This window comes from Odontesthes bonariensis, chromosome 24 (genome assembly GCF_027942865.1).
Source record: "Odontesthes bonariensis isolate fOdoBon6 chromosome 24, fOdoBon6.hap1, whole genome shotgun sequence".
Taxonomy (NCBI): domain Eukaryota; kingdom Metazoa; phylum Chordata; class Actinopteri; order Atheriniformes; family Atherinopsidae; genus Odontesthes; species Odontesthes bonariensis.
Genome location: NC_134529.1, coordinates 12256117 through 12270413, shown reverse-complemented (window position 1 = coordinate 12270413; position 14297 = coordinate 12256117). Strand labels below are relative to the sequence as shown.

The following is a 14297-nucleotide window of genomic DNA, read 5'->3' as shown; positions in this document are numbered from 1 at the left end:
CAAATCTCCTAAAGTAAGTTACAAAGATAGATAAAAATGACCTGATTGAACAAATTAGATATATTTTAATGGGTAATTTAATTATTGAGGAATTATCCAATATAGAATATCTGTGAGTACCAAAAGTATTTCAACATTTTGCTTACAGAGTGACCACAAAACATTTCTAGTGACTGTTAATTAGCCCCATTGATCAGTTTGTAGGAGTTTCAGCCCATTTTACATGCACAGAACTTGAGTCAACTCTGGGATGTTGGCGTGTTTCCTGACATGAGCTCCTCACTTCAACTCTGTCTGCAACATTTCTTTTTGAAATGAGGTGCAGGACTTTGACTTGGTCATTGCACAACAGTAACTTTAACATGAACTCTCTTCTTTAACTATTCTGTGATGAAAACATGTGTGCTTTGGATCATTTTCTGGATTTAGCTCATGAACAGCTTTCTGGGTAATGAAAAAAAAAAAAAGGCCGCACACTTGTAAAAATATTCATTAAATTACTACCTCAGTAATATTTTGACTATGATCCTCACTGTAATGTCGTAATTTCATAAATATTCCTGGGAACTTACATTTAAGTTTGCAGACTTTAGGTATTCTCATGACTTGAGCAAGTTTTTGTCTAACACCTGGAGTTGTTATTATGAGTGTGAATGTGCTTCTTGCATTATATTCTGATATCTTTTGCAGCACTGCCATCTGTAAGATTGTTGTTAAGTGTTCTCCTGATGGTGAAACACAACCTGGACACCTCTGTGACCTGTGTATGAACATAGGATAAGGGTTTGAAAGATCCATGGTCATGAAGAAAATGGGGTGCGCACTCACACCTGACTTTAATTCAACCTTCAAATCAAATGTTGGAGAGGTTCACAAACCTTTGCCACTCAGACATATAACACTGGATTGTTTTTGTTAACAAGAAACAACTGTAAGATTATAAATATCTCATTGTTTCTCTCACTTGATTCAATGTGTTCAGTTGAACTATTTCCAGGATTTATGTAAAAATCAGATAATATTTTAGGATAATGTCTATCCACTGGCCTTAGTTAATTTAAATCCTCTTGAAAAACTGAAGCGCGAAAATGACATGTTCTGGGTTTGTGGCCCTGACCATATCTGGCAGAGCTATATTTTTCTAAACTTTGCTATAAGATTTACACTTACTGCATTTGAGGAAAAGAATTCAATCTAAACCTAGCCCCAATCTTTGGTGTTGATATTGAAGGTGTTAGAGAGGACTAGGCATGTGTAGGCAGCTGGTTTCTGTTTTGCTGTATTCATGTATCTATTTAACAATCAGAGGACCACACCAAACACACAAAGCAAATCCTGTCTATCTACCTCTGACTGTTGTGATTATGTAGAGCCATTCTGAGCTTTGAAAAATATATGGATTGCTGGAATTTTTGCAAACCACTAAACACAGCTGGGCCACTCTGGGATTTTATGACTATTCATGTCTTTTACAACATCTCGAGAGCTTCACGACCTAAAAAAAAAAGAAGATACATACAGTAGTGTTACCATCATGTCCACGAAAAAGACAAAAAGGAGTTGAAGGACACTCCCTACTTGTCTTACTTCTTAATGAGAAGAGAAGTCCAAGATTTATCTCCATTCATTAGAGCCCTACATCAGATTTGTGATGTGAGCACAGAACTGTGCTCCAGAGCAGCACAGTCGAGCTACAGGGGAATGGCCTGTTTGCCCACAACAGTGTTTTACATCCAGACAAATGAGGGAGCTGGCAGGAAAATAATGAGGGATGGCGTGAGAGAGCGAGAGAAGAGAGACTCAGAAACAGTGAAAGAGGGTTAGCCTTTGGCCAAGAACAGGCTCTTAAAAATTAATACAGTGATCTGAATTCATCCCAAGAGTGCTGAATAATTGAGAGGTGTCTTTGAGGAGAACAAATCATGCAGAGATGGCATGGGTGGCAAGGAAGCTAAAAAATCATGGGAAAAATTTATTTTTTTCCGTGCTTGTCCGACTTTGACAGCCATTTTGTGCTGAGAAGCAGCTGTGCACAAAACACACAGAGGATACCTCAAAATTAGCTTTTTTCTACACACCTGTCCACGTACATCGGTGTATGCTGGTTCAGCGCTTCTTTGTTCCAATTCATGGAAATTGTGCTTCTCAGTGCAAAGATGGAAAATACTGTGGCTAACTTTGCATCACAGTTTGGGAAAGCACCTTCACTTTTAAAGCATCACGCCATCTACACCTAATCAGATCTAAACGTGCATTAAAAGACCATCTCTTTAATTTAGCTGACGGCAAACAGCGGCTTCCTTACATATCAGTAACATTAGTTGTAGTCATGTATTTGGCGCCTAATAGCAGCGAGCGTTTTCAGAACTTTTTGTCTTAAAAAATATGCTTGCTGCAGTTGAAAATTACAACAACAGTGAGAGTGAGCCAAAACATTAAGGCCTGGACAGCTGAGCAACGAGAGGAAATGATAAAATTCTTTCAAGAAAAGTGAAGCTATGGACTCATGAATAAATTTCTGCCAAGGTTTAATTCACAAGTGAGCCCTTACAAATAGTTGTCAGACTGCCATCAATCGTAGATGCTGTAAGAAAATGGTGCAGTTTTGAGACTTTGAGCCATGACCTCAACTCCAGCCATTAGCCAACACCTTCCTAATGACCAATCATCACCACAAAGCTAGGTCCCCAAAGTTCATTTGGAGTATTTCCAGTTGTTATGGCAACATATTCATGAAGCAACATATTCAGCAATCACACGAGAGTCATCATGTTCAGGTGGGGGTTCAGATGTAAAACCTCCACCCCCCCCTAGCCTTACACAGCACTGAAACTCTTCCACTGGGAATCGCAGCCAATTGTAATACACTAATTTGGAGCGAAGCTTGTTATAATTTATTCCCTCTGCCCCCCCGACCCTCCTCCATTCTCCTCCCTTTTACCGTCTTCCTGCAGACCCCCAACCCCTTCCACTCTAGATTTTATTGCCTTTTTGGTTGAGTTCCTCCAGCTTGGCACTGTTCCAGATGCATCTGAGAGGATTTCTGATCACATTTAGCACACACACCTGCAGGCTCACACAGACCTCCGCCCCCTGTTTCCCCCTGCTAATCTTTTTTGGTATTTTCTGCAGTACTATAGGAATTTCTTTACGAGTCAGTCATCTCATGTAGATCTTTGCAAGTGCTTAAATTTATATTTCAGACAGTACGAGCCATGTCTTGCAGTATGTTTTATACAGACACCTTAATCAAAATAAAACTTGAGCCATTCGGCATACGTTTCTATTAATTTTTGTAAATCTCTTTCTTTTTTTAACCTGCTCTGATAAGAACAGTAAACAATTTCTGTACAACAATCAGCATGTGTTGAAGAGTAAGTGAGTTGTTTGCATCGGTGCACTTTTGACATTAATAGTTTTTCAACGGATAAACCTGTTCTTTTGTTTTTTGGTGGAATGAGAAATAACCTGAGAGGTTAAACCTCCTCTGGGTGTGGTTCATTATCGAATGTTAACATGAAGCATTTGCAAACGGAAATAAAATACCCAAGGACTTTGACACTCGTGAACACTTTGTACCAAAAGACCTCGTGTTGACTTTGATTACTACTTGTTGTAGCCTGAGGGATCTTAAAGATTTATGTAATCTAATAGAGTAATTTCTAACGAGTAAAACTAATTTCAGACCCCTGCTGAGACTCAATCATGAACCCTGGTGATAAGACTGAACATGACCAGACAAATGCAATATAAAGAGTGCGTCTGAGCACGTCTGTGTGGAAATGAACTGACTCTGTGGCGGGTTTGAAAACACATGTGCTTAACTGCATGTACCACGTATGTTATGTGCAGCCACAGAAATCTCTTCACCTTAAATGAGAATGTGACATAACTAGGTCTTGGACTGTGAAAGGCAGCTACTGGGAGCCTGTTACAACAGGATTAGGTAACACTAGAGCACAAAGATCACTGCATTCAGTAAGACTTGAACACACACGGATGTATATTCCCGCCAGTGCACTTGCACACAAATACAGACAGGTGCACCTAATCTTTCGTTTATGCAGACAGTCAGTCTTATGTATGTGGCCCCATCCCCCGGCAAGCTGCAGGCTCAGAGCCAGACCTGCCCTTCCAGGACAGAACTGATCAATCACCTGAGCTGTCAAGTTCTTAACTTTTTAACTGATTCTGATTTGATTCTGTACATGACGACAACTTTTATTTCCGAATGTCGATTACTGTGTTGTAGGGCAAGCAGACATTCTGTACAAGAACAATGGCAAAATAAAAATGTCAAAATTTTGCAATATTCAATAAAACAGACATATCTAGTTATCTATGAATTAAATAATGGCCCTGTGTAAAAAGGCAGACACATAACAGAGTTATATACCATGAAAGGCTTATGTACAGTACACTGTGTTCCTCATTGTGTAAGAACAAGTTAGTGACCAAACAGTGTGTTTCTATTTTAGGCATATCCAATTGCCTCTCTTGGTTAAAGACAATCTAAGGTGATAAAAGTGTTATCGCTGGCTGTCTTAACCTACTTCCTCCAGGGATGATGGTTTACTGACAAAGATATGAAGTTGAATGACGTAGTTGGGAACCTGCTAGAGAAACCCAGGGGATTACCAGGATTTGTTTAGTAAATCTCTTCAACAAAGGTGCCCTGGCTGTAGGTGTTCAAGCTCAGCTCCGTGTAGAGGCGAAACTTTAGAGTCTTCCCGAGCGAAATGGAGCGCAGAGGAGGCTCGGAAATAGTCCACATACAGAGGCAGCCCTCTGAAATCCTGGCACCGCAATCTATCTTTGGTTTCATGAGATTTTTACTAAGACCTTACTGCAGCTTGTGGTATTTTGAGGCTTGAATGCTGAGGAGCCTGGAGCTTGTAGATGGATCAACCTGAAGAATCTGGATTTAAAACTCAAACACAACTCTGTGTTAGAAAGAGTCTGTCCTGAAAGGAGTGTCTGAAAAGAGGACACAGGCTGTTAGGCCCAGCTAAGATTTACAGACCGACCGTGTGTAACACTATACCACTGACAGCCTGGCCCTCATACCCAAAATTCCTGGAGTAACAAGCCTGCATGGTGACGCTGAACCTGGCCTTGACTTGGAGAGGCTAGACACACAACCTTCTTTGCTCTTCACTGAAGCATATTGCATAACAAAACCTGAGAACCCCCAACAAAATATGTTTCTATATCCCATGGGGACCAGACTCTCAGCTTCTGATGTCTGTTGAATGACTGCACTCTGACCTTTTGTGCCTTTTTTTTTTGACAGATCCCAGATGTAATTTGGATGACCAAATCAACTGTTTGTTTTTTTAAAGTTTCTACCACCAGCTCACCTGAACCAAGGGCCACCCAGTTGTTATGTAATTCCCTGATGGCAGGATCAGTAACCTTGGCACTTGCCTACCTGACCTAAGAGACTGACAGCTCCCCGCCATGGTTTACATAACAAATGGGAAATAGGCCAAAGCCTTTGTCCTTTCATTTGTATGATGGGCATTTAGCTTATAAAGCATGAAGTGACAGACCTGTAATGTCATTACAATCTCACAATCACATAAAGACAAAAAAGACTGCACTGAACCACCCTGATGTTTCATAATAAAGAGTTACACATAAAGCAAAGGTCTTTTCGGAGTTCACGTGTTTCCACACAGCAATAATGCCCATTTGTTTTGTTTACATTCAGCTCCTTGGCCCATTAATAGATTAGCTTCTGTTTAGTAGCTGTCTTATGTAACTGTATCATTCTATGAGCGTCTTAAATGGGATTGCATCACTCAAAATAGGCCAGTGTGTTTCCAGACAAACCGGTTTGTTTGCCCCAGTTCTAAGCCCCAGAGCAAGATCATGCACAAGAAACATCTAAACAAAATTTTCCAGACCGTAAGATAACCTAATTTCAAAGTTTAAAGATAAAAAATGATAAGTGGTCATCAAACCTCATGACACCTGGATGTACTTTTTTCGATTTTTTTTCTCAGATTTCTGACAGCTCTGTGATTTCCATTACTGTGATAATGAGGTAATAATGAGTGCCAGACTGTCCAAATAAGGCTTGTAAAAACTCAACAGAGCTGGCATAATTGTGTGCGTGTGACTGTCTCTCTCTCTCTCTCTCTCTCTCTGTGTGTTTGTCAGTGGGTTTACAAGCCACATGCTTTTTGTTTTTGTTTTGATGGAGGAAGGAGGGGGCTGGGTGGGTGCTGGAACGACTCTTACCTTCCACCCCGCAGAGCTGTTGCTGTCACCTTTGTCTTTGAAGTAGGGGATGGATCTCACCATCCAGTCATAAATCTGGGACAGTGTCAGTCTCTTGTCTGGTGAGCTCTCAATGGCTTTGGTTATCAGGTCGGCATAGGAGAGATTCCCCCAGGCGTTGCGGCGAGATGATGCTTTCCTCGGTGTCTGTGCAGCACCCAAGCTGCTGGGAGTCAGGGCGCCGGAGGCGGCCGCCGGGGAGTGCGTGGAGAGCGGGGAGCCTCCGCTCTCTTGGCCGGGCGAGGGGAGCGCTCCATCGGCCACGGGGCTGTTGCTGCTCTGGTCCTCCGCGGCTAAGCCAGCGCCATTGACACTGATAGCCGTCGGGGTGGCATTGTCCTCTTCGTCATCCTCTTCTTCGGGTATGATATCCGTGTCGTTGCTCTCCGGTTTCACTGCGCTCGACTCTGGTCGTGGCAGCGGCCAGGTGCAAGATCTGGGCCGCTTTTGGGGCTCAAAGTCCGGGTCGATGACCACGTCCAAGTCCGGGAGTGCGTCGGGGAGCGGAGCCTCGGCCATTATGTCCAGCTCCAGACACAATCTCGTCCCTGCTGACTGCTGATAAAGTTATAAGACAACAAATGAAGAGCTGTCAAAGTCGCGTCCCATGAATGCGCGCTCCCGTCCTTTGTTGCTATTTAACACCAGTCCCAACAGGGCCAAAAGCAACGGAGTTATTGACGCCTGTTGAAATATAAAGCAGGGATAAACAAACCCAGAACAATTGGTTAGAGTCAAATTGAAAACTACGGATGCTATAAAACACACAAAACAGCAACTGAGTGTGTAGCTTTAACGCAGGACATTGAAGCGTAACTGAAAATGGTTAAATAAAGTCATATCCTCTATCAGGTTTACTCAGATCAGAGTGAAACACTTCTTGCTCTTTAAGTGGAGCTCTACACAAAATCCCGTCCTGGTGCAGGGATCTGAATCCACCTACTGTCGATCAGTGGCTGAGGGGAAAGTGCAAACATATCTCATTTCTCTGGGAAATAAATCCCCCTGAACACTATAAATGAATTACCTTGAACTGCCAGGCTCTTGCACTCCGTGGTAGCACAGAAAAATAACAGAAGAGACTAGATCCCGGATTGTCCACAGCCACGTCCAGATGCCATCTTGACTCTCTTCTCTTTCACTCCTCTGGTGCGCTCCGCGATAAAGAAACAGATAAGATGTGTGCAGGGGCAAGTCGGTGTCGATGTGGAATAAGGCTGCCACCTCACTCTAGGTTACTACTGTATCTCGATTTGCTCTCCACACACTCATGCACTCACACTCGTATACACGCACACGCGCACGCACGCACGCACTCTTTAGGCACGCACACAGGCGCACACACACTCAGGCAAGTCGATCAAGGACCTGCCCCCTGAATCCTGCGCATGGGATCGCCTTTTAAAGAGACACTGCAGCTCTGCGCGCAAGTGGAGGTTGCTGGGACACGTCCTGACATGTCGATGATGTGCACGGATATAAACGGACGTAAAGCCAGGAGAAAAAGTGAATAAGTTAAGAGGAGAGTTCATTTTAGAGAGAAGTTTGCTCCTGTGGTGAAACTGAGCTGGTCAGAGGAATTCTTAATTGCGTCTGTGCAATTATTTCTGTGCTGGTTTATCCTTTAGTGAATCAGTTGAAGACACTCACTTTGATGTTGCAAACATGGATTGTTTTGGTTTATAGTTTGTTAACCAGGTGGGTCCAAAACCTGCTTCATCGGACATTATTGAGTTGCTCATTTGGTCTGTTCAAAATGCAAAAATATTCAGTTTGCCTTGATAGAGAGACAAACGAAATTGCTCCAATTTACATTGGATCTAAAATCACATACATGACTGCTCAGCTGTCAAAATGTGGATTGACTGGTAACTGACGAATATAAAGGAGCGCTTTATGGACGTTTTAGGTTTAGAGGAAACGCTGCTCTCATAAATATCCATGGCTATCATCCCTTATTTAACATAAATAACGTGTTCTACCATGTCTCTTTGGAGATTTGCTTAAGGGCACTCCTGACTTGGTTAAAATAGACTGCAATCATTCTATAGGCTAATAAAATTCTATACGATTATTTATTTTTCATCACTCTACACAGTTTATAATAATTTTTCACCAAGCTAGACAGGATAGATATTTAGTGCTTTTTGAGTGTGCAACACTCAGAAATATTATGTGTCCAAACTGTCGATTGTCCCTTTAATAAACAGCCACGTTGTCAATCATGCCTGTCACGGCACCTAGACCACGCCTCCTTCTGAGGTCCAAAATGACGTCACCTCGATTATTGGCCAGAGATAAGGGGGTGAAATCGTAGGTGGTTAAGTGATGCTCTGGACCTCTCTCCTCCTCTTCCTTCTGCCTCCTTTGCACCTTGACTGAATCTGAACAGCCGCGTCCATCTCTTCTTTGTTTCTTCGAGGGCTGTCTGCTGTGCGTGATGCGCGTGCTCGCCATTCCTGTGCAGGAATGCGCGGTCATGGCTCGTTATAGCAAAATACCAATTCAATTTTCTACAGCATGGATTTGTACCGTTCCTTTTCTTTTCGTTTGACACAGTAAAATCTTGTAACATTTAGTTGGTTGAATTTGCTTCCACTGCAGTTCATTCATAGTGAAATCATAGCTGCAAATACTAACTGCCATTCTTGTGCCCGTGCATTTCTTTTCTTGATCAGATCATCAACATATTCACAATTAGCATGATGCACACTATTGTTTGTCTGTGCTCACTGACACGCATTCAGCCAGACAGACTGGTCCAGCTCACACACTCTTTTACAGCAGCAGGCTGGAATCTTTACTGTACAGGATTATGGGAGATATTCGCCCTACACATACACATATTGTGTGATGGCTTTTGTTCCCTGAACATCAAAGAGAATACCTGATGCAGCAGTTTGACTCCTGCAGAGTTAACCGCTCTCTGGATGTACGGCAGGAGGTGATGGTGTCTGTGTGCAGAAAACCTTCATGCACAAAGACCAGCTGTGTCAGACTCAGATGAAGGTTTTCCCATTTTCATGTTACTTTACATGACTTGAGTAAATTCTTTTCTTTCAACTTTTCCCTGAACGTACCGCTCAGACATCTTGTGTAAAATTGACTTGATCCAATACTGCAATTTGATAGCTTTTTCCATCTTGGGACAGATATGAATCTGTTCGTTCAACACAATACACCTTATCATGAGGTGTGCCATGTCACATGGCACGAGACAACTGGCAGATGTCTTTCTTGGTATCTCTGATTCAGGATCAAGATAAGCTGCATGCCCCTCTTCTGATCCATGACAGTGACACAGAAAGGACACAATATTCCACACAACTCAGCAAAAACACACAAAGCAATATCTCTTTTTCTTCTTTACAGATGATGCATTCTTCTGGGTTAAGCCTCTAAGTAAGGAGGCTATCCTCACAAAAAATCTGTCTGAACCGCTGTATCAAGACAACAGCTGACATCTACAGAGTTCCTACTTCAAGTGATAACACAGAGGGTGAGGCATCTCTTTTTCCACCTATGTCAGCATGTGCTATGAAATCTGTGGTCCAGAAAGGACAGAGACAATGACCACTCCTCTAAGGCAGGGTGAATCATCCAGTTAAGATGATCACAGAGCGTGGCAGCCATCTGTGGTTGTGTCTGATGTTTCCCCCCTAAATGGCATAATGCTCTGATTGGATTAAGGGGCCTCGGCATACTACCCGATTGATTTTTCTTTAATTGAAAGTTATGATGTGGGCAGACTTTGAGCCTCAAGCACCATTAAATGATACATGTCATGTGCACACACCCACACACCTGCAGTTTCCCTTGAATCTAAATGAGATAATACACTTACTCTGGCATGTTTGTTCTTGCTCCCTGACACTGGCTTGTTGGCCTCTTGATACAAACACAAGTCTTATATAATGCTCTTGGTTTGGACACTAGTTGTTATCAAAGCGGGCTGGTCCAGGCTTGAGTGCTGCACTAGGATGACCTCATCCTTAGATGGACAACAAAAGACCTTGACATATTGGTTGATCTATGCTGCCGCCTACAGGCTAATAAGGGACCTGCAAATCCCCACTGTATATTAATAGTGACAAAAACACAGACAAAGAGGAGAAGTTATTGATTATCCATTAACTTATTAATCCTTTAATGCTGAGGTTATTTAGGAAGACAAGGCATCTGTTGATAAGAACAAATTTAAGAAACAATTATTAAAAACGTTCCGCTACAGAAATCAATTTACCTTTAGAAATTTTTAAGATAAAATATTGCATGGCTCTAATTCAATGGAGCTTTTTGATGTTGCATGTAATACATTAAAAACTGCTTTTTGTCTAGCAAAATAAACCTAATATAAATGTAATGATACATGATGATGTATGAATGATACATTTATTCCATGTGCAAATAAACGGTTAAAACAAAAATGCCAAAAAAGAAGAGATTATTACAAAAAAAAGTGAACATCAAGCATGTTAAAATATTTTGTCACTCAATCATCAATCAGATACATGGATTAATATCATGCAAAACATTTAATCTATACCAGATTCCACACAGTCAACTCACAGCGGCAAAGAGACTGAGATTGGTCATAAAAACAGAATCATCTCGAAAATATTTGATCCTTTTCACTTTCAAACACTAGAGGGCACTAACCATCTGCAGTGAAAGACACTTCGTCCCACTCCTCTGTCTGAAGTGAGCACCTGTTTGCCTTACAGTTCACACACACACACACACACACACACACACACACACTGGAGAGCTGTTTTTAAAATCAGATTTACAGTCCACAAGCGTGGAAAGAGTGCACCTTACAGAAAATAACAAAGAAAGGGAAATTAAATGGTGCAACAACAGACGAGGAGAAGCCAATGCCAGAGTTTTGCTTTGTTGTAATGTACTGCACATTTTCTAAGGGTAAAAAGTACTGTTTGCTCTGAATTTTTTTTACTTTGGTTGCGCAAAATAAAGTGATAACTTTTCTCTCATGGAGTGAGGTTAGATGCTGTCTGGAGGTAGACAATTGTAGAGGCAGTCGGTAACAGGAGTTAGGTGCTCATGTGTCTCCTTCCGGAACTGCGATCTCCGTCCATCCAGTACGACTCAGTTTGCATCTCTCTTAGTCTAGAGATGGTCCTCTGAAAGGCAAAGATCTCCTCCTCGGCCGTGAACAGAGTGAGCCGGTCTGCTGCCTCCTGAAAAGAAGAGAACACTGGAGTTAGCAACTCATACACTCGAGCTAAATGTGAGGACAGGTTAGAGCTTCAGGCTCATATTCAGCAGCATAAATCTCTAACTGTGAGTGTGCACATGGTAATCCTAAAAAAAAGGATGTCATGGCTCTCAGCAAAGCTTTCCAGCAAACAAATATTAAAAAGTAGCAACAGATCTGGCTTTTAAAAGAGACACAGACCCACTCATTCTGCTATGAGCGGCTATCACAAAGCATGGTGAATAAAAGCGGTGAGATCTTACCCCGCCGAGGCCCAGGTCATCCAGCAGCTGTCGATCTCTCTCGTCCTCTCCTCCGGTGTGGACAAACAGTCGGTCTAAAGGAGCAGCCGCCAGCAGCACCACCCTCACCTTGAATGAGGAAACAGGAATGATAAGAGTGTATTTTATTGAGCTTACTTTCTGTCATTAATGATCGTCTGTTTCCTGCGATTAATATCAAATGAGAGCATATAAACACAAATCTATTGCTGGTCTAAAACTGATGTTTTATCACATCCCTGTGCTGAATGATGAAAGTTTATCTTCCTTTTTTTAAATTTTTTTTTTAGCTTTTATATATTCCCTCTTCATCGAAATGAAGAGCTGCTTTATTTACTGTTTCTTTTTTTCACAGGTAACCCCACCAACAGCCACATCTGTCATAAAGTGCTAACATATCAGATTAAAACAAACATGAAACTCCTGAAGAAAGGAAGAGGTGTTGTATCATCCCTGCACAGCGTAGCAGAGGTTCATGTGGCCACTTAAGGTGTGCAAAACCCCCTTAGCAGCAGCCCAGTAGAAAAGACCATGATGCATCTCTGACAAATCTCTTTGTAGGGAAATCCAGCTGCTGATTGCAGGAGGCTGGAGGTGGAAGGTGGACATGTCAAGTGGCAGGTTTCAACATCAAGGGATTGTTAGTGTAATGTGGATGAGAGCCCTGCTTGGCAAATAAGAAGCTTCACATTTATGTCCAAGTAGAAAAGAGAGGAATACGCTGGTTGTGGGGGATGTTATAAAGACAGAGCAGGAGAGATACAACGCAGTGTTGCAGGGCTCCTAAGGAAGCTGTCAAGACTCACATCTTGCCTCTGAAGGCACGATCCGAGACCTCACTGACCCAAATCTGCAGGGAAGGTGAAAACAACTATCCCACAGCTGACAACCTCCTCATACAGTTAATCCAAGGTGGAAAACACCAGAGACTCCAGGCAAAGGAGATAAACACGTGGCTTCGCTTCCCCTCAGAGATCACCAGCCAATACCAAACACCCGTACAGCTCTGCCAAGATCAGTCAACTTTTGATCCCTTTAGAGTGCAAGCTGTTCTCTAACAAAGGATAAGTACATTTTAAGAGCTGTACAGAATCAGACTGGACCTCCATCATCTAGGGCAACATGTAATTATTTTCTTTGTCCTGGGTTTGATTATACCTAGAAGTAAAAAAAAAAAAACGGCTCTGTTTTGTTGCAACATGTCAATGTCCTTAAAGGAAAGGTTTTATGAGTTTAGTGAAGAAGAATTTCAATCACCTCAACATCATTGTGGGAATGATTGATGGGTGAAAAAAAAATCTGGTGCAAAGGCTCCAAAATGATGTAGAAATTGGAATAATGTTTCAACACATTTTATGGATGTAATTACAAAGTAATGCAAATAGTTGTAATAAAAGAGAGACAACATATTAGAGATAAAGAAGTAATGAGTCATATGATACATATTTTTTTCCAGTTGGATACCTTGTTGTCATAGAAGTTATCTATGAGGGTAGTGAAGCGTCTGGCCTGGTCCTTCAGAGTCAGTGTCAGCATGGGAACATGGCGGATGAATACTGTATCGAAGAGCCGAGCCATTTCCAGGTAGTCACTGGCACCAAGAGGCTGAAGGGCAAGTGAGCAGGTTACATACAGACACAGAGTTAAACTGAGCCTCTGCATCAACAGAACTTTACAGAGCACACAGATTCAGTGGTACACGAGTCCACTCGAGTCCTCACTAAGACCAAAAAAGTGGACCACATCAGTCCAGCTCTGAGGTCTTTACACTGGCTGCTCCATCAGAGGATAGACTTTAAAGTTCTGATGCTGGTCTATAAAGCTCTGAATTGTCTAGGACCAAAATACATCAGTGACCTCCTGACCCAGTATGAACCTTCAGGACCCCTCAGGTCATCTGGATCCGGCATTTGAATAAAGCTCCAAATCTGAAGCTTGAGTTTCAAAACTTATTCACATTTTAACTACTGATTTTATCTATTGTTCTTATTTCTTTCTTTTTTGTCTAAAATTTAAATCGTGCTTTTTATTTCTACTGTTTTAATGTCTCTGTAAAGCACTTTGAATCACCTTGTTGTTGAATTGTGCTGTACAAATGAACTTGCCTTGCCTTGCCTTACACGTGTACAGCTTCTTCATAAATACAAACAGACACGGGCAAAGCAAACTGCACAATGCATACTTGGACTGAAAAAATTAAAAAAAAAAAAAAAAGATTTTACAACAAGAGCACCTTGTGCAAGAGACTCTTGTGGATGTAATGTCCTTGAGCCATTCAGTTTGATTGCTCTTAAAATTAATGAGAACATGAGAATATGTCAGAAGACGCTCAGATGCCTTTTAAAACTCACCACCGTTCATCAGGGTCGAGACTTCACACACACACAGAGAACATTGCAGCACCAAATAGTTTTATGTGAGGGACAGCAGGCTCAGCTAATCATGAAATAGTCAAAAAGATTTGTGTTTTGACATTGAGCAGAAAATAGGACCAAGATGGAGGGCGAAGGCTG

The 14297-nt window shown here is 41.9% G+C and overlaps 2 protein-coding genes across 3 annotated transcripts in view; both read right to left on the bottom strand.

Annotated features, from left to right (window-relative positions):
• The window catches only part of foxo3b (forkhead box O3b), a 43003-nt gene extending 35397 nt beyond the window's left edge, over window positions 1–7606 (bottom strand). The window contains exons 1-2 of one of the 2 annotated variants that reach the window (XM_075459202.1): window positions 7313–7606; window positions 6247–6843 (exon numbers count right to left, since the gene is read on the bottom strand). In XM_075459202.1, the coding sequence (XP_075315317.1) occupies window positions 6247–6804 (558 nt within the window). In that variant the 5' untranslated portion in view covers window positions 6805–6843; window positions 7313–7606. Of the gene's footprint in view, window positions 1–6246; window positions 6970–7312 lie in introns of both variants that reach the window. The other variant, XM_075459201.1, reaches the window with a different exon arrangement.
• A 3067-nt stretch (window positions 7607–10673) lies between these two features.
• The window catches only part of afg1lb (AFG1 like ATPase b), a 28808-nt gene continuing 25184 nt past the window's right edge, over window positions 10674–14297 (bottom strand). The window contains exons 11-13 of the mRNA XM_075459802.1: window positions 13249–13389; window positions 11767–11874; window positions 10674–11486 (exon numbers count right to left, since the gene is read on the bottom strand). Coding sequence (XP_075315917.1) covers window positions 11340–11486; window positions 11767–11874; window positions 13249–13389 — 396 coding nt within the window. The 3' untranslated portion in view covers window positions 10674–11339. The remainder of the gene's footprint in view (window positions 11487–11766; window positions 11875–13248; window positions 13390–14297) is intronic.